The sequence below is a fragment of the Heptranchias perlo genome, chromosome 10, assembly GCF_035084215.1.
Source record: "Heptranchias perlo isolate sHepPer1 chromosome 10, sHepPer1.hap1, whole genome shotgun sequence".
Lineage (NCBI taxonomy): Eukaryota > Metazoa > Chordata > Chondrichthyes > Hexanchiformes > Hexanchidae > Heptranchias > Heptranchias perlo.
Window position 1 is genome coordinate 83,079,275 of NC_090334.1, and position 20,954 is coordinate 83,100,228.

The following is a 20,954-nucleotide window of genomic DNA, read 5'->3' on the forward strand; positions in this document are numbered from 1 at the left end:
TGTTCACTAGCTTTTAGTGATTTCTGTACATTGACATTAGGTCTCTCAGCTCATCCATAGATCCTAGCTTCTCGCCATTTAGAAAATACTCTGATTTATCTTTCTTAGGTCCAAAGTGGATGACCATACACTTTCCCACATTGAAAGCCATCTGCCACGGTTTTGCCCACTCACTCAATATCTCACACCTTAGACTGCAGGCGTGACCAGGGAAACTCCTATCTCCCTGGGACCACTACCGAAAATAAATTTTCAGCTCACATGCAGACAGTGAACCAATTCCTAATATTATAGTAAAAGAGATGGTGAAATGTCAGGAACAGTGTTAGTAACTTTAAAATAGAACAAATAAGCAAAGCATTTAGTGAGCACAATTTTAAATGTCAGCCCTTGACTCAGTGGGCAGCACTCTCACCATCTAAGCCAGAAAATTCTGGGTTCATAGTCCCGCTCTAGATACTTCAGCACAAAATCTAGGCTGATACTCCTGGTACAGTGCTAAGGGAGTGCTGCACTGTCAGAAGTGCCGTCTTTCGGTTGAGATTTTAAACCAAAAGGTGGATGTAAAAGAACCCATAGAACCATTGGAAGAAGAGCAGGGGGAGTTCTCCCTGGTGTCCTGGGCCAATATTTATCCCTCAGCCAACATCACTAAAACAGATTATCTGGTCGTTATCATATTGCTGCTTGTGGGATCTTGCTTAACACAAATTGGCTGCTGTGTTTCCTACATTACAACAGTGACTACACTTCAAAAAGTACTTCATTGGCTGTAAGGCACGTCCTGAGGTTGTGAAAGGTGCTATATAAATGCAAATTCTTTCCTTTTAAATAAAAATACATTTGAAACAATATATGTCTGCTTGCCCTGTCTTTGCTCTCCCATTATTTGGGCTCCGTTGATAGCTCCTTCACTTTCCTTATCCACATTTCAGCCTTGGCACTCTCCCCTCTGAGTCAGAATGTTATGGGTTCGAGCCCCACTCCAGACACTTTGAGCCCATAATCCAGGCTGACGCTCCCAGTGCAGTACTGAGGGAGTGCTACACTGTCGGAGGTGCCGTCTTTTGGATGAGGCCCCGTCTGCCTGTTCCAGTGCTTTAGGTGGATGCTGGAGATCTCAGGGCACTCCCTGCACAACAGGGAATTCTCCTGGTGTTCTGGACAACGTCCGTCCCTGGCGGGAAAAATGCCCTGGTGCTTTGTGATTAACCCTTTAAATTTCTTTGTCTGAAAGAAATGCACACGGCAAGGAGGCACTGAGTGGAGGGAGGGAAGGTGGTTGAATGCACTGCCCGGGATGCTATTGAACTAGGCAGACCGGGGGGGTCCCAGGATCAATCCCCGGCCTGCACTGAGCTAGCTGATCTCAGCTGGGCAGGAGTAGGAGTGCTACAATCAACCTCAGTGCCCCTGAGCCGGGGTGGGCGGGGGGGCAATGGGTGGCTCCTGCTTCTAATCCTAATCCAGTGAACATGTACGCATACGGAGATTGGATGAGGGCAGGATTGGAACTGTCTGTGAAGGAGTTCCTCAGTGTTTGAAGGGGTTCCACGGCAGAGATTTCCTCCCTTTAGTTCCGCTGCACATTTTCATCTCATGGTTCCCATGTTCCATGTGTACATTCTGCTCCATTCAAATCACCAGATGGTTCCGATGAGGAAGGCAATTCGGCCCATCTTACACCATCCACCAAGAAAGATCTTAGGGTCCCCCCATTGCATCATCCAATTGTCCCGTAAATGATTCCAGGCTTTTTGTCTCCACCACTCTGTCTGGAAGTTTATTCCGCACGTTGATTTGTGTGAGGAAGAATTTCCTGATATCAGTCCTAAATTTGCCTTGTGCTGGTTTGAACCTGCGACCCCTTTGCTGTACTCTTGCAATTTACCTATAGAATTATACAGTACAGAAGGAGGCCATTCGGCCCATCATGCCTGTGCTGGCTCTTTGAGAAAGCTATCCAATTAGTCCCACTGCCCCCTGCTCTTTCCCTGCAAATTTTTCCCCTTTAAATATTTATTCAATTCCCTTTTGAAAGTTATTATTGAATCTGCTTCCACCGCCCTTTCAGGCAGCGCATTCCAGATCATCACAACTCGCAGCGTAAAGAAAAATTTCCTCATGTCACTGGAAACAGTTTCTCCTTATTTGCTCTATTAAAACCCCTCATGATTTTGAACCCCTCTATCAAATCTCCTCTTAACTTTATCTGCTCGGAGAAAACCCCAGCTTCTCCAGTCTCTCCATACAACTGAAGTCCCTCAACCCTGGATCATTCTCGTAAATCTCCTCTGCACCCCCTCTAAGGCCTTGACATCCTTCCTAAAGTGTGGTGCCCAGAATTGAACACAGTATTCTAGCCGAGGCCTAAACCAGTGTTTTATAAAGGTTTAGCATAGCTTCCTTGCTTTTGTACTCTCTGCCTCTATTAATAAATGTAAGGAATCTTACAACACCAGGTTATAGTCCAACAAATTTATTTTAAAATCACAAGCTTTCGGAGATTATCCCCTTCGTCAGGTGAATGAGTGAAAGGTTCTCAAATCGCATATCTTATATTAGGCTGGGACACCATCACACCAATCAAAAGGTGTCGTTGGTGTTCAGACAGATTAGCCATGGAGAACAGTACGTCCCAGATCACTGAATATACATTGTGTCAAATTACACAGACAGAGAGAAAGAGACCCAAATGGCAGAGAGAGAGAGAGAGAGAATATTAAAAACAGATAACTTTTTTTTCCCCTTGCTGGTGGGGTTACGTGTAGCGTGACATGAACCCAAGATCCCGGTTGAGGCCGTCCTCATGGGTGCGGAACTTGGCTATCAATTTCTGCTCGACGATTTTGCGTTGTGGTGTGCCTCGAAGGCTGCCTTGGAGAACGCTTACCCGAAGATCGGTGGCTGAATGTCCTTGACTGCTAAAGTGTTCCCCGACTGGGAGGGAACCCTCCTGTCTGGCGATCGGGGAACACTTTAGCAGTCAAGGACATTCAGCCACCGATCTTCGGGTAAGCGTCCTCCAAGGCGGCCTTCAGGACACACAACAACGCAAAATCGTCGAGCAGAAATTGATAGCCAAGTTCCGCACCCATGAGGACGGCCTCAACCGGGATCTTGGGTTCATGTCACGCGACACGTAACCCCACCAGCAAGGGGGAAAAAAGTTATCTGTTTTTAATATTCTCTCTCTCTCTCTGCCATTTGGGTCTCTTTCTCTCTGTCTGTGTAATTTGACACAATGTATATTCAGTGTACTGGGACGTACTGTTCTCCGTGGCTAATCTGTCTGAACACCAACGACACCTTTTGATTGGTGTGATGGTGTCCCAGCCTAATATAAGATATGCGATTTGACAACCTTTCACTCATTCACCTGACGAAGGGGATAATCTCCGAAAACTTGTGATTTTAAAATAAATTTGTTGGACTATAACCTGGTGTTGTAAGATTCCTTACATTTGTCCACCCCAGTCCATCACCGGCATCTCCACATCATGTCTATTAATAAAGTCCAGGATCCCATATGCCTTTTTAACAACATTCATGGAGTATACAAACCATCGATTCTCCCTATGCAGTGTTTTATATATTGTCTGCATTAAATTTTATCTACCATTTTACTGACCATGTTTATATTTTGTCCGACTCATTCTGTAGCCCCTGAGCTGCCTCCTCCGAGTCCACTGTCCCTCCTAGTTTGGAATCCTGAGCAAATTTGACTACTTTGAGTTTCTGAATCCATGTAAAGGAGAAGCAGCAATGGGACCAACACCAATCCCTAGGGGCCCCAACTCAGCACTCCCCCCTCAATACCCCCCCCACTCAGCACCCCCCACTCAGCACCCCCCACTCAGCACCCCCCACTCAGCACCCCCCACTAAGCACCCCCCCCACTCAGCACCCCCCACTCAGCACCCCCCACTCAGCACCCCCCACTAAGCACCCCCCCCACTCAGCACCCCCCACTCAGCACCCCCCCACTCAGCACCCCCCACGAAGCACCCCCCACTCAGCACCCCCCACTAAGCACCCCCCCCACTCAGCACCCCCCACTCAGCACCCCCCACTAAGCACCCCCCACTCAGCACCCCCCACTCAGCACCCCCCACTCAGCACCCCCCACTAAGCACCCCCCCCACTCAGCACCCCCCACTCAGCACCCCCCCACTCAGCACCCCCCATTAAGCACCCCCCCCACTCAGCACCCCCCATTAAGCACCCCCCCCACTCAGCACTCCCCATTAAGCACCCCCCCCACTCAGCACCCCCCACTAAGCACCCCCCCCACTCAGCACTCCCCCACTCAGTACCTCCTCCCACTCAGCACCCCCCCCACTCAGTACCTCCCCCCACTCAGTACCTCCTCCCACTCAGCACCCCCCCCACTCAGTACCTCCCCCACTCAGTACCTCCCCCCGCTCAGTCCCTCCCCCACTCAGTACCTCCCCCCGCTCAGTACCTCCCCCCACTCAGTCCCTCCCCCACTCAGTACCTCCCCCCGCTCAGTACCTCCCCTACTCAGTACCTCCCCCCACTCAGTACCTCCCCCCACTCAGTACCTCCCCCCACTCAGTCCCTCCCCCACTCAGTACCTCCCCCCACTCAGTCCCTCCCCCACTCAGTACCTCCCCCCACTCAGTACCTCCTCCCACTCAGTCCCTCCCCCACTCAGTACCTCCCCCCACTCAGTACCTCCCCCCACTCAGTCCCTCCCCCACTCAGTACCTCCCCCCGCTCAGTACCTCCCCTACTCAGTACCTCCCCCCACTCAGTACCTCCCCCCACTCAGTACCTCCCCCCACTCAGTCCCTCCCCCACTCAGTACCTCCCCCCACTCAGTCCCTCCCCCACTCAGTACCTCCCCCCACTCAGTACCTCCTCCCACTCAGTCCCTCCCCCACTCAGTACCTCCCCCCACTCAGTACCTCCTCCCACTCAGTACCTCCCCCACTCAGTACCTCCCCCAGTCAGCACTCCCCCACTCAGTACCTCCCCCACTCAGTACCTCCCCCAGTCAGCACTCCCCCACTCAGTACCTCCCCCACTCAGTACCTCCCCCCGCTCAGTACCTCCCCCACTCAGTACCTCCTCCCACTCAGCAACCCCCCACTCAGTACCTCCCCCCACTCAGTACCTCCCCCAGTCAGCACTCCCCCACTCAGTACCTCCCCCACTCAGTACCTCCCCTACTCAGTACCTCCCCTACTCAGTACCTCCCCCCACTCAGTACCTCCCCCGACTCAGTACCTCCCCCCACTCAGTACCTCCCCCGACTCAGTACCTCCCCCGACTCAGTACCTCCCCCAGTCAGCACTCCCCCACTCAGTACCTCCCCCCACTCAGTACCTCCCCCCACTCAGTCCCTCCCCCACTCAGCACCCCCCCCACTCAGCACTCCCCCACTCAGTACCTCCCCCCACTCAGTACCTCCTCCCACTCAGTACCTCCCCCCACTCAGTACCTCCTCCCACTCAGTACCTCCTCCCACTCAGCAACCCCCCACTCAGTACCTCCCCCCACTCAGTACCTCCCCCAGTCAGCACTCCCCCACTCAGTACCTCCCCCACTCAGTACCTCCCCCTGCTCAGTACCTCCCCCACTCAGTACCTCCCCTACTCAGTACCTCCCCCAGCTCAGTACCTCCCCCACTCAGTACCTCCCCTACTCAGTACCTCCCCCGACTCAGTACCTCCCCCGACTCAGTACCTCCCCCGACTCAGTACCTCCCCCAGTCAGCACTCCCCCACTCAGTACCTCCCCCCACTCAGTACCTCCCCCCACTCAGTCCCTCCCCCACTCAGTACCTCCCCCCACTCAGTACCTCCCCCCACTCAGTACCTCCTCCCACTCAGTACCTCCCCCCACTCAGTACCTCCTCCCACTCAGTGCCTCCTCCCACTCAGCAACCCCCCACTCAGTACCTCCCCCCACTCAGTACCTCCCCCAGTCAGCACTCCCCCACTCAGTACCTCCCCCACTCAGTACCTCCCCCCGCTCAGTACCTCCCCCACTCAGTACCTCCCCTACTCAGTACCTCCCCCAGCTCAGTACCTCCCCCACTCAGTACCTCCCCTACTCAGTACCTCCCCCCACTCAGTACCTCCCCCGACTCAGTACCTCTCCCCACTCAGTACCTCCCCCGACTCAGTACCTCCCCCGACTCAGTACCTCCCCCAGTCAGCACTCCCCCACTCAGTACCTCCCCCCACTCAGTACCTCCCCCCACTCAGTCCCTCCCCCACTCAGTACCTCCCCCCACTCAGTACCTCCCCCCACTCAGTACCTCCCCCAGTCAGCACTCCCCCACTCAGTACCTCCTCCCACTCAGTACCTTCCCTACTCAGTACCTCCCCCCACTCAGTACCTCCCCCCACTCAGTACCTCCCCCCACTCAGTCCCTCCCCCACTCAGTACCTCCCCCCACTCAGTACCTCCCCCGACTCAGTACCTCACCCAGTCAGCACTCCCCCACTCAGTACCTCCCCCCACTCAGTACCTCCCCCCACTCAGTCCCTCCCCCACTCAGTACCTCCCCCCACTCAGTACCTCCCCCAGTCAGCACTCCCCCACTCAGTACCTCCCCCACTCAGTACCTCCTCCCACTCAGTACCTTCCCTACTCAGTACCTCCCCCCGCTCAGTACCTCCCCCCGCTCAGTACCTCCCCAACTCAGTACCTCCCCCACTCAGTACCTCCCCCAGCTCAGTACCTCCCCCACTCAGTACCTCCCCTACTCAGTACCTCCCCCCGCTCAGTACCTCCCCTACTCAGTACCTCCCCCACTCAGTACCTCCCCCACTCAGTACCTCCCCCCACTCAGCACTCCCCCATTCAGTACCTCCCCCCACTCAGTACCTCCCCCACTCAGTACCTCCCCCCACTCAGCACTCCCCCACTCAGTACCTCCCCCCACTCAGTACCTCCCCCCACTCAATACCTCCCCCCACTCAGTACCTCCCCCCACTCAGTACCTCCCCCCACTCAGTACCTCCTCCCACTCAGTACCTCCCCCCACTCAGCACTCCCCCACTCAGTACCTCCCCCACTCCGACATAACGCCTCTAATAAACCCTTGTTCTTTTCGACCCTTCGGCCAATTTTTTTTATCCGTCCCCACGGTTTAGTCTGAATCTCCGCAGCTGTGAGCTTAATTATCAGCCTCTCGTGTGGAACTTTATCAAAAGCCTTTTCCAAGCCAAAGTTCACCATGTTATCGGACTATCCACAATCCAGCTGGGCTGGCACTTCCTCGAAAAAAGTCGAGGCGGTTTGGCCAGGCAGGATCTTCCCCCTCAGAATCCACGCTGTTTGACAGATTGTTATAGTGCAGATGAACCTCAAGTTTACTCTTGATAACCATTCTATAAATTTTACCTGGAGTGGGAGTGAGACTGATGAGTGTGTAGTTGGCTGAGTCTGTTAAAGCATCACTCACCTCAAACAGCTGCCTGTCCTTATGGGTGGATGAGCCCATCGCCCTGTCAACAGAGCAAATCAGTTACTTTGCTTCATCCCAAACCATCACTGTACAAAACAAGAAGATATTTAGTGCATTTATTTGCAGAAAGAAAGCTGCAACAAGGCTTAATAATGCTGCTTATGCCATCCCACACACTCTGAAGAATATAGGAACATGGGAACAGGAGGAGGCCATTCAGCCCCTCGAGCCTGTTCCACCATTCAATGAGATTATGACTGATCTGTATCCTAACTCCATCCACCCCGCCTTGTCTCCATATCCCTTAATACCCTGTGCTAGCAAAAATCCATCGATCTCAGATTTAAAATTATTAATTGATCTACCCTCTTCTGCTTTTTATAGTTGTAAACAAATTTACAACACCAAGTTATAGTCCAGCAATTTTATTTTAAATTCACAAGCTTTCGGAGGCTTCCCCCTTCCTCAGGTAAATGTTTACCTGAGAAAAACATTTACCTGAGGAAGGAGGAAGCCTCCGAAAGCTTGTGAATTTAAAATAAAATTGCTGGACTATAACTTGGTGTTGTAAAATTGTTTACAATTGTCAACCCCAGTCCATCACTGGCATCTCCACATCATGCTTTTTATAGGAGAGAGCTCCACACTTCTACCAACCTCTGTGTGAAGAAGTGTTTCCTAACTTCTCTCCTGAATGGCCTGGCTCTGATTTTAAGGTTATGTCCCCTTGTCCCAGACTCCCCCACCACCTCTCCATCTACCCTATCAATTCCTTTCACAATCCTAGAAACCTCAATCTCTCGCCTCCTCCTCTCTGCATCTTCCACGTTTTGAAAATCACACTGTTTCCTACTGCAAAAACAAAACCGAAATCCCTCTGTTCTCCCTTCACCCATCTCCCAGTTCCCCTCTGTTCTGCCAGTACCCGTCAGCTAGGGCTGCGTGGAATCTTCCCGGCTTGTGCGGGATATGGTGGACCGACGGGCTTAAGAACATAAACATAAGAACATCAGAAATAGGAGCAGGAGTAGGCCATACGGCCCCTTGAGTCTGCTCCGCCATTCAATCAGGTCATGGCTGATCTTCGACCTCAACTCCACTTTCCCGCCCGATCCCCATATCCATATCCCTTGAGTTTGCCCCTCTCTCATTCTGCTGCAGGTGAAACTTGAGAGGGTCAATTTTAGGGCCTGTGGAGAGATGTACCTGTGCAGGTGTGCCTGTGCAGCTGTACCCACGGTGCTGTATCTATGGAGCTGTGTCTAGAGAGCACACTTTGGAGGGAGTGACGGACCTAAATGTATCATAGTATGTTGCAGCACAGAACTAGGCCATTCGGCCCATCATGCCTGTGCCGGCTCTTTGAAAGAGCTATCCAATTAGTCCCACTCCCCTGCTCTTTCCCCGTAGCCCTCAAATTTTTCCCCTTCAAGTATTTATCCAATTCCTTTTTGAAAGTTACTATTGAATCTGCTTCCACCGCCCTTTCAGGCAGCGCATTCCAGATCATAACAACTCGCAGTGTAAAAAAATGTTTCCTCATCTCCCCTCTGGTTCTTCTGCCAATTACCTTAAATCTGTGTCCTCCGATTACTGACCCTTCTGCCACTGAAAACAGTTTCTCCTTATTTACTCTATCAAAACTGTTTATGATTTTGAACATCTCTATCAAATCTCCCCTTAACTTTCTCTGCTCTAAGGACATCAATCCCAGCTTCTCCAGTCTCTCCACATAACTGAAGTCCCTCATCCCTGGTACCATTCTAATAAACCTCCTCTGCACCCTCTCTAAGGCCTTGACATCCTTCCTAAAGTGTGATGCCCAGAATTGAACACAATACTCCAGCTGCGGCCTAAACAGTGTTTTAAAAAGGTTTAGCATAACTTCCTTGCTTTTGTACTCTATGCCTCTATTTATAAATCCCAGGATCCATATTTTTTTTAACAGCCTTCTCAACTTGTCTAGCCACCTTCAAAGATGTGTGTACATATATCCTCAGGTCTCTCTGTTCCTGCACCCCCTTTAAAATTGTACCATTTAGTTTATATTACCTCTCCTCAGATTCCTACAAAAATTCATCACTTCACACTTCTCTGCGATAAATTTCATCTGCCCACATCACCAGTCTGTCTCTGTCCTCTTGAAGTCTGTTACTATCCTCCTCACTGTTTACGATATAATCGAGTTTCATGTCATCTACAAACTTGGAAATTATGCCCTGTATACCCAAATCCACGTCGTTAACATATATCAAAAAGAGCAGTGGTCCTGGGGAACACCATTGTGCACCTCCCTCCAGTCTGAAAAACAACCGTTCACCACTACTCTCTGTTTCCTGTTACTTAGCCAATTTCGTATCCATGCTGCCACTGTCCCTTTAATCCCATGGGCTTCAATTTTGCTAACAAGTCTATTATGTGGCACTTTATCAAACACCTTTTGAAAGTCCATATACTTAACATCAACCGCACTACCCTCATCAACCCTCTCCGTCACTCCATCAAAGAACTCAATCAAGTTAGTCAAACACGATTTTCCTTTAACAAATCCATGCTGACTTTCATTTATTAACCCACATTTTTTCAAGTGACAATTAATTTTGTCCCGGATTATTGTCTCTAAAAGTTTCCCCACCTCCGACATTAGGCTGACTGGCCTGTAATTGCCGGGTTCATCCCTCTCCCCTTTTTTGAACAGGGGTGTAACATTCGCAATCCTCCAGTCCTCTGGCACCGTCCCCGTATCTAAGGAGGATTGGAAGATTGTGGCCAGAGCCTCTGCAATTTCCACCCTTACTTCCCGCAGTAGCCTGGGACACGTCCCATCTGGACCCGGTGACTTTTCTACTATGAGTACTGCCAACCTTTTAAGTACCTCCCCTTTATCTATTTTTATCCTCTCCAATATCGCTACTACCTCCTCCTTTACTGTGACATTGGCAGCATCTTCTTCTCTAGCGAAGAGCAATTCATTCAGTCGCTCAGCCATGACCTCTGCCTCCACAAGAAGATCTCCTTTATTGTTCCTAATCAGCCCCACCCTTCCTTTGACGATCCTTTTACTATTTCTATGTTTATAAAAGACTTTTGGGTTCCCTTTTATGTTAGCCGCTAATCTATTCTCATACTCTCTCTTTGCCCCTCTTATTTCTTTCTCCTCTGTACTTTCTGTATTCAGCCTGGTTCTCTACTGAATTATAATCCAAACATTTGTCATAAGCCTCCTTTTTCTGTTTCATTTTAATCTCTATATCGTTAGTCATCCAGGGAGCCCTAACTTTGCATGCTCTTCCTTTCCCCTTCACGGGAATGTGTCTACTCCGCACCCGAGCTTTTGCTCACCTGTCCTAATACCTCCTTATGTGGCTCGGTGTCAAACTTTGTTTGATTTACGCTCCTGTGAAGCAGCTCGGGGACGTTTTACTACATTAAAGGCGCTAAATAAATGCAAGGTGTTGTTGTTTTGTGCTCAAGCTGAGGGATGTGAGTGCTGGGGAACGAAACTCAAGAATTCTTGCGATGTGCACTCACTTCCCACATGCCATATGATGCTGCGCTGCCATGCCAAGGCCCAGTAACAGGGTGGAGTATGCCCGTGCGAGGAACTTTCGTGCCAGCTCTATTTTACTTTCAGCATCAGTGATCTCTATTTTCTCCTCAGCACTGAAATCTCTGTGGTACATGGAATAAAGAGACAAACAGAAGAAATTTTAGGAACAGCAAAGGCCAACAGGCTCAACAAGCCACTCAAATTTTCATAAATCAACCCCATTTGCCAACTTTTTCCCCGTATCCCTCAACCCCATCAAACCACCTTCTCACCGGATCCCTCAATCCCACCTACCCACCTTCTCACCCTATCCCTCAACCCCACCTACCCACCTTCTCACCGTATCCCTCAATCCCACCTACCCACCTTCTCACCATATCCCTCAACCCCACCTACCCACCTTCTCACCCTATCCCTCAACCCCACCTACCCACCTTCTCACCGTATCCCTCAATCCCACCTACCCACCTTCTCACCATATCCCTCAACCCCACCTACCCACCTCCTCACCGTATCCCTCAACCCCACCTACCCACCTCCTCACCATATCCCTCAATCCCACCTACCCACCTTCTCACCATATCCCCCAATCCCACCTACCCACCTCCTCACCATATCCCTCAATCCCACCTACCCACCTTCTCACCATATCCCCCAATCCCACCTACCCACCTTCTCACCATATCCCACAATCCCACCTACCCACCCTCTCACCATATCGCTCAATCCCACCTACCCACCTTCTCACCATATCCCTCAATCCCACCTACCCACCCTCTCACCATATCCCTCAAACCCACCTACCCACCATATCACCATATCCCTCAATCCCACCTACCCACCCTCTCACCATATCCCTCAAACCCACCTACCCACCATATCACCATATCCCTCAATCCCACCTACCCACCCTCTCACCATATCCCTCAAACCCACCTACCCACCATATCACCATATCCCTCAATCCCACCTACCCACCCTCTCACCATATCCCTCAATCCCACCTACCCACCTTCTCACCATATCCCCCAATCCCACCTACCCACCTCCTCACCATATCCCTCAATCCCATCTACCCACCTTCTCACCATATCCCCCAATCCCACCTACCCACCCTCTCACCATATCCCTCAATCCCACCTACCCACCCTCTCACCATATCCCTCAAACCCACCTACCCACCTTCTCACCATATCCCCCAATCCCACCTACCCACCTCACCATATCCCCCAATCCCACCTACCCACCTCACCATATCCCCCAATCCCACCCACCCACCTCACCATATCCCCCAATCCCACCTACCCACCTTACCATATCCCTCAATCCCACCTACCCACCTTCTCACCATATCCCCCAATCCCACCCACCCACCTCACCATATCCCCCAATCCCACCTACCCACCTTACCATATCCCTCAATCCCACCTACCCACCTTCTCACCATATCCCCCAATCCCACCTACCCACCTCACCATATCCCTCAACGTCATTATTCACCTTCTCACCATTTCCTCCACTCCCATTTAACCATCCTCTCAAACTTCAATTTGATTGAAGTCTTCACTGTTCCAAAGAAAACAACCCCAACTTACTTTAATTTACTTTATAATTAAATTGTCATATTTTGTGTGCTGCTCCTGAAGGTTGGTGTCACTCTGCCTGCATAACTATCTCCTCAGTACTTTGGAGATTTAGTCGGGATTTCTGCTGCTAGATTTACTCGGGCATGTTCAAAGCACTGCTCAAAGTATTGTTTAAAGTGTTGTTTAAAGTACTGCTCAAAGTATTGTTTAAAGTACTGTTCAAAGTAGTGCTCAAAGTATTGTTTAAAGTACTGTTCAAAGTAGTGTTCAAAGTATTGTTTAAAGTACTGTTCAAAGTATTGTTCAAAGTATTGTTTAAAGTACTGTTCAAAGTAGTGTTCAAAGTATTGTTTAAAGTACTGTTCAAAGTACTGCTCAAAGTAGTGTTCAAAGTATTGTTTAAAGTACTGTTCGAAGTACTGTTTGAAGTATTGTTTGAAGTACTGTTTAAAGTACTGTACAAAGTATTGTTTGAAGTATTGTTTGAAGTACTGTTTAAAGTACTGTACAAAATATTGTTTGAAGTATTGTTTAAAGTACTGTTCAAAGTATTGTTTGAAGTATTGTTTAAAGTAAAGTACTGTTCAAAGTACTGTTTGAAGTATTGTTTAAAGTACTGCTCAAAGCACTGCACAAAGTACTGTACAAAGTATTGTTTGAAGTTCTGTTTAAAGTACTGTTTAAAGTACTGTACAAAGTATTGTTTGAAGTACTGTTTAAAGTACTGTTCAAAGTATTGTTCAAAGTTTTTTTTTATTCGTTCATGGAATGTGGGCGTTGCTGGCGAGGCCGGCATTTATTGCCCATCCCTAATTGCCCTTGAGAAGGTGATGGTGAGCCATCTTCTTGAACCGCTGCAGTCCGTGTGGTGAAGGTTCTCCCACAGTGCTGTTAGGTAGGGAGTTCCAGGATTTTGACCCAGTGACGATGAAGGAACGGCGATATATTTCCAAGTCGGGATGGTATGTGACTTGGAGGGGAACGTGCAGGTGGTGTTGTTCCCATGTGCCTGCTGCTCTTGTCCTTCTAGGTGGTAGAGGTCATGGGTTTGGGAGGTGCTGTCGAAGAAGCCTTGGCGAGTTGCTGCAGTGCATCCTGTGGATGGTGCACATTGCAGCCACAGTGCGCCGGTGGTGAAGGGAGTGAATGTTTAGGGTGGTGGATGGGGTGCCAATCAAGTGGGCTGCTTTGTCCTGGATGGTATCGAGCTTCTTGAGTGTTGTTGGAGCTGCACTCATCCAGGCAAGTGGAAAGTATTCCATCACACTCCTGACTTGTGCCTTGTAGATGGTGGCAAGGCTTTGGGGAGTCAGGAGGTGAGTCACTCGCCGCAGAATACCCAGCCTCTGACCTGCTCTTGTAGCCACAGTATTTATGTGGCTGGTCCAGTTAAGTTTCTGGTCAATGGTGACTCCCAGGATGTTGATGGTGGGGGATTCAGTGATGGTAATGCCGTTGAATGTCATGGGAGGTGGTTAGACTCTCTCTTGTTGGAGATGGTCATTGCCTGGCACTTGTCTGGCGCGAATGTTACTTGCCACTTATCAGCCCAAGCCTGGATGTTGTCCAGGTCTTGCTGCATGCGGGCACAGACTGCTTCATTATCTGAGGGGTTGCGAATGGAACTGAACACTGTGCAATCATCAGTGAACATCCCCATTTCTGACTTTATGATGAAGGGAAGGTCATTGATGAAGCTGCTGAAGATGGTTGGGCCTAGGACACTGCCCTGAGGAACTCCTGCAGCAATGTCCTGGGGCTGAGATGATTGGCCTCCAACAACCACTACCATCTTCCTTTGTGCTAGGTATGACTCCAGCCACTGGAGAGTTTCCCCCCCGATTCCCATTGACTTCAATTTTACTAGGGCTCCTTGGTGCCACACTCGGTCAAATGCTGCCTTGATGTCAAGGGCAGTCACTCTCACCTCACTTCTGGAATTCAGCTCTTTTGTCCATGTTTGGACCAAGGCTGTAATGAGGTCTGGAGCCGAGTGGTCCTGGCGGAACCCAAACTGAGCATCGGTGAGCAGGTTATTGGTGAGTAAGTGCCGCTTGATAGCACTGTCGACGACACCTTCCATCACTTTGCTGATGATTGAGAGTAGACTGTTCAAAGTACTGTTCAAAGTATTGTTTAAAGTACTGTTCAAAGTATTGTTCGAAGTACAGTTCAAAGTATTGTTTAACGTATTGTTCAAAGTACTGCTCAAAGTACTGTTGAAAGTACTGTTCAAAGTATTGTTTAAAGTACTGCTCAAAGTATCGTTCAAATTACTGTTCAAAGTACTGCTCAAAGTACTGTTCAAAGTACTGTTCAAACTACTGCTCAAAGTATTGTTCAAAGTACTGTTCAAAGTATTGTTTAACGTACTGTTCAAAGTATTGTTTAAAGTACGACTCAAAGTATTGTTCAAAGTATTGCTCAACATACTCTTCAAAGTACTGTTCAAAGTACTGCTCAAAGTATTGTTCAAAGTATTGCTCAAAGTACTGTTCAAAGTATTGTTCAAAGTATTGCTCAAAGTACTGTTCAAAGTACTGTTCAAAGTATTGTTCAAAGTATTGCTCAAGGTACTGCTTAAAGTATGGTTCATAGTACTGCTTAAAATGTACAGCTTGGCACTGAGGATATGGATTTCCCAATTAAATGAAGACGAGGAGGATGAGGTTATGGAAGAGGCTGGTTTGGAGGCTCTTAGAGTCAGGCATCACAGAAGGCAAGTCTTCCTTTCCCACTCATGCCCACTCACTAATGTCTACAGATCAAGCACGTCTTATTATTCTGACCGTCAGTACCTCGGAGGGTTTCGCTCGCCCACCCCACCTAAGGCTATTGGAACATAGGAACATAGGAACAGGAGTAGGTCATTTAGCCCCTGGAGCCTGTTCTGCCATTCAATGAGATCATGGTTGGTCTGTGATCTAACTCCATAGACTCGCCTTAGCCCCATATCCCTTAATACCTTTGGTTAACAAAAGTCCATCAATCTCAGATTTAAAATTAACAATTGAGCTAGCATCAACTGCTGTTTGCGGAAGAGAGTTCCAAACTTCTACCACCCTTTGCGTGTAGAAGTGTTTCCTAACTTCACTCCTGAAAGTCCTGGCTCTAATTTTTAGGCCATGTCCCCCAGTCCTAGACTCCCCAACCAGCGGAAATAGTTTCTCTCTATCTACCCTATCAGTTCCCCTTAATATCTTGAAAACTTTGATCAAATCACCCCTTAATCTTCTAAATTCCAGGGAATACAACCCTCGTTTGTGTAATCTCTCCTCATAATTTAACCCTTGGAGTCCAGGTATCATTCTAGTAAATTTACGCTGCACTCCCTCCAAGGCCAATATATCCTTCCTAAGGTGCGGTGCCCAGAACTGAACACAGTACTCCAGGTGTGGTCTAACCAGAGCTTTGTATAACTGCAGCATAGCTTCTACCCCCTTGTATTCTGGTCCTCTAGATATAAAGGCCAGCATCCCATTAGCCTTTTTGATTATTTTCTGTACATGTCCATGACATTTAAACAATCTATGTACACGGATCCCTAAGTCTATTTGGATCTCCACTGTTTCGAGCTTTTCACCATTTAGAAAGTACTCTGATCTATCCTTTTTAGGTCCAAAGTGGATGACCTCACACTTGCCTACATTGAAATCCATTTGCCACAGTTTTGCACATTCACTTAATCTATTAATATCTCTCTATAATTTTATGCTTCCATCTACACTGCTTACAATGCTGCCTATCTTTGTGTAATCGGCAAACTTGGATATGTGGCTCTCCATCCCGTCATTTAAGTCGTTAATAAATACAGTGAATAGTTGAGGCCCAACACAGATCCCTGTGGGACACCACTGGTCACATCCTGACAATTTGAGTACCTGCCCATTATCCCTACTCTCTGTCTCCTGCCGCTCAGCCAATTTCCTAACCAGGTCAATAATTTGCCCTCAATTCCAAGAGCTTCAACTATAGCTAACAATCTCTTATGAGGGACTTTATCGAATGCCTTCTGGAAGTCCATATAAACAACATCCATTGACATTCCCCTGTCCACTACTTTAGACACCTCTTCAAAAAATTCAATCAGGTTTGTCAGGCACGACCTACCTTTCACAAATCCATGCTGGCTCTCCCTGATCAGCTGAAAATTTTCAAGCTGTTCAGTTACTCTATCCTTAATTATAGATTCTAGTAATTTTCTGACAACAGATGTTAGGCTAACTGGCTTATAATTCCCTGGTTTCCCTCTCTCACATTTCTTAAATAACGGAGTGACATGTGCAAATTTCCAATCTAAAGGAACGGTTCCTGAATCTAGAGAACTTTGAACGATTATAGTTAGGGCATCTGCAATGTGCTCACCTACTTCCTTTAAAACCCTGGGTTGGAAACCATCTGGTCCTGGGGATTTGTCACTCTTTAGTGCCATCATTTTCTTCATTACTGTTAATTTGCTTACGTTAACTATGGTGAGTCCCAGTTCCGGATTCAAAATTTGTTTCCTTGAAGTGTCTAGCATGCTATCCCCTTCCTCTGCTGTAAATACTGACGCAAAGTAATTATTCAATATGACCACCGTTTCCTTATTTTCATTTACAATATCCACCATTATTAGTTTTTAAGCAGCCCACTTTAGAGTCATAGAGTCATAGAGTTATACAGCACGGATAGAGGCCCTTCGGCCCATCGTGTCCGCGCCGGCCATCAGCCCTGTCTACTCTAATCCCATATTCCAGCATTTGGTCCGTAGCCTTGTATGCTATGGCATTTCAAGTGCTCATCCAAATGCTTCTTGAATGTTGTGAGGGTTCCTGCCTCCACAACCCTTTCAGGCAGTGAGTTCCAGACTCCAACCACCCTCTGGGTGAAAAAGTTCTTTCTCAAATCCCTTCTAAACTTCCCGCCTTTTACCTTGAATCTATGTCCCCTTGTTATAGTACCCTCAACGAAGGGAAAAAGCTCCTTAGTATCCATCCTATCTGTGCCCCTCATAATTTTGTACACCTCAATCATGTCCCCCCTCAGCCTCGTCTGCTCCAAGGAAAACAAACCCAATCTTCCCAGTCTCTCTTCATAGCTGAAGCGCTCCAGCCCTGGTAACATCCTGGTGAATCTCCTCTGCACCCTCTCCAAAGCGATCACATCCTTCCTGTAGTGTGGCAACCAGAACTGCACACAGTACTCCTGCTGTGGCCTAACCAGTGTTTTATACAGCTCCATCATAACCTCCTTGCTCTTATATTCTATGCCTCGGCTAATAAAGGCAAGTATCCCATATGCCTTCTTTACCACCTTATCTACCTGTTCCGCCGCCTTCAGGGATCTGTGAACTTGCACACCAAGATCCCTCTGACCCTCTGTCTTGCCTAGGGTCCTCCCATTCATTGTGTATTCCCTTGCCTTGTTAGTCCCTCCAAAGTGCATCACCTCGCACTTTTCCGGGTTAAATTCCATTTGCCACTGTTCCGCCCATCTGACCAACCCATCTATATCGTCCTGCAGACTGAGGCTATCCTCCTCGCTATTTACCACCCTACCAATTTTTGTATCATCAGCGAACTTACTGATCATACCTTTTACATTCATATCCAAGTCATTAATGTAGACCACAAACAGCAAGGGACCCAGCACCGATCCCTGTGGTACCCCACTGGCCACAGGCTTCCAGTCACAAAAACAACCTTCGACCATCACCCTCTGCCTTCTGCCACTAAGCCAGTTTTGTATCCAAAGTGCCAAGGCACCCTGGATTCCATGGGCTCGTACCTTCTTGACCAGTCTCCTGTGGGGGACTTTATCGAAGGCCTTACTGAAATCCATGTATACCACATCCACTGCGTTACCCTCATCCACACGCCTAGTCACCCCCTCAAAAAATTCAATCAAATTAGTCAGACATGATCTTCCCTTTTGCCCACCCTCTTTTTCCTAATATAATTGTAAAAAATGTTTGTGTTGATTTTGATATACTTTGCAAGTTTCTTTTTGGGGAAATATACTGGCTGCAGGACTGCAGCCCACTCCCATTGGGAGAACAGCATTATTTGCACCAGTCAAGGTTTCTTTGTGACTGGATCCTTCCAGGCAGCATCTAGTGACCTTTGTGACATCAATCAAGCAGCAACTCCCCATTGTGTAAAGAAGATCACTGATGCTCTATTCAGGAGGGTTCCACAGTTTATATCCTTCCCAATGGAACCAGAGAGACAGAGAAAGAGGGATCAATCCAGTTCTACAGACTGGCAGGATTCCCACAGGAGCAAGAGGCAATTGATGGAACTTCTGAGCCACTCAAAGCCCCAGATGACACAACCCTCTCCATTTTATGAATAGAAGAGGCTTTTCACTCTATTAACGTGCAGCTAGTGTGTGATGCCAATCACCTTGTCCTGCACATCAATGCCAGAAACCTAGGAGCCTGCCATGACGCTTTCATCATGCGACAATCCACCATGTCAGCCTTCATGACTCCGAGTCGTGTATCTGGATAGTTGATTGGCGATCAAGGCTATCTCCTGTAGAAATGGCTGATGACTCCAGTAAGCCTACCACATACACAGGGGGACCAAAGATACAATGGGGCCTGTGGGACTACAAGAAGTGTGATAGAGCAGATTATAGGAATTCTCAAGTCCTGTTTTAGGTACCTGGACAAATTTGGTGGAGCCCTGCAATCCAGCCCAGCGAGAGTCTCAAGAACCATTGTTGCTTGCTGCATAATATCGCAGTGAAGAAAGATCTGCTGCTTCTGCAATGTGATGAATAGAGGGTGGAAGGTCATCTCTCCCCACAGTATGAGGAGGGTGCACAGGAAGGAGAGGACATGGGATAAGACAGCCACCAGCCAGAGAAAGGAGGGCACGAGTGATAGCTCAGGGCTCTCAATCAATGAAAGTTCACTCATCAAATAAAGTCACTTCACACCTGTCTATTCTTCCCCCCCCCCACTCAAAACAACACTCTCAAAGAAAGACTTGCATTTTATATAGCGTTATTCACAACCTCAGGATGTCCCAAAGCAATTTACAGCCAATGAAGTACTTTTTGAAGTGTAGCCATTGTTGTAATGCAGGAAATGATGGCAGCCAATTTGCACACAGCAAGGTCCCACAAACAGCAATGTGATAACGACCAGATAATCTACTGCACTGGGGGTGTCAGCCTAGATTTTGTGCTCAAGTCCCTGGAAAGGGACTTGAACCCACCACCTTCTGACTCAGAGGCGACAATGCTACTCACTGAGCCACGGCCAACACCTCTAAAAGCCCATCACTGTCAAAAACCATCTGCCAGTTTCCTTTGTGACAGATGACGACATGTCCCCCCGCCATCATCCAAACCTCCAAAAGACAAAGGCACACACTGTAATGGACTCATTATGTGCACAACCCAGTTTACCTTACAGAGCAACAAAAAGTGACAACAGTTACAATCACCCTATTTACAACGACTTCTTAACACCGTGCCTCCCCTTTGTGCCAGCGAATTAACCCGCTCATGCTCCTAATCTCCTGCTCCTACGAGGTGATGCCTCGGCGAGGCGAGATTGAGCAGTGGGTGGCTGGGGTCGTTCCCAGCAGCTTCAGAGCCTGAGGGTGTCTCTCGTCTCAGGGATGTGGTTATCCCCGAGGGACCAGCTTCCAACGGCCTTTCGCTCGAGGTTGGAAGGGTTGCCGGGCCCATGTCTGAAGCTCCTGCATGTGTAGGCATTGGAGGGGGCCTTTAAAGCAGCAGGGGTCAATGCTACTCTCCAGAGAGACAGCAACGTCTGCACCCACTCCGCTGGGCACAGGCTCAGAGGAGCTACTGTTTGCTCTCATCAGAGACCAAATAGTCCCAGTCAAGTCCTGGATGCCCTGTGAAATTGCCATGTTCAAAACGTCTGTGACACCCAACGTCAGCTGCTAACCCAGAAGCCACCAATGTTCTTAGGAGCTGTTCTTGGCATCTCCCGGGCCGTCACTGTCTCCAGGGTGTTTTGCAGGTCGTGAGAAACTTCCCGCAACGTGTTACAGGTGCAGGTGACGGGCTCCTCCCATCTATCCATCATCTTAACCACACGAGTGTAAACCGTCCCACTCCCTGCACGTGAGATCGATGCTCCCTATTCCTAGCCCTTCCAAAGACTCCCCAGCTCCTCGTTCTCACTGGTGCTGAGCTCCCCAGCTACTTCCTCCCCACTGGGTGTCGCTGAGTTGGTGCTTGTTTTGAGAATCATAGAATCATACAGCACAGAAGGAGGCCATTCGGCCCATCGTGCCTGTGCCGGCTCTTTGAAAAAGCTATCCAATTAGTCCCACTCCCCTGCTCTTTCCCCGTAGTCCTGTAAATTTTTCCCCTTCAAGTATTTATCCAATTCCCTTGTGAAAGT

General features: G+C 48.7%; 1 protein-coding gene across 1 annotated transcript in view; it reads right to left on the reverse strand.

Annotated features, from left to right (window-relative positions):
• Positions 1–20,954, reverse strand: part of LOC137326205 (protein phosphatase 1 regulatory subunit 36) — a 51,116-nt gene that overhangs the window by 5,398 nt on the left and 24,764 nt on the right. The window contains exons 5-6 of the mRNA XM_067991083.1: positions 10,976–11,116; positions 7,442–7,484 (exon numbers count right to left, since the gene is read on the reverse strand). Of these exons, the coding sequence (XP_067847184.1) occupies positions 7,442–7,484; positions 10,976–11,116 (184 nt within the window). The remainder of the gene's footprint in view (positions 1–7,441; positions 7,485–10,975; positions 11,117–20,954) is intronic.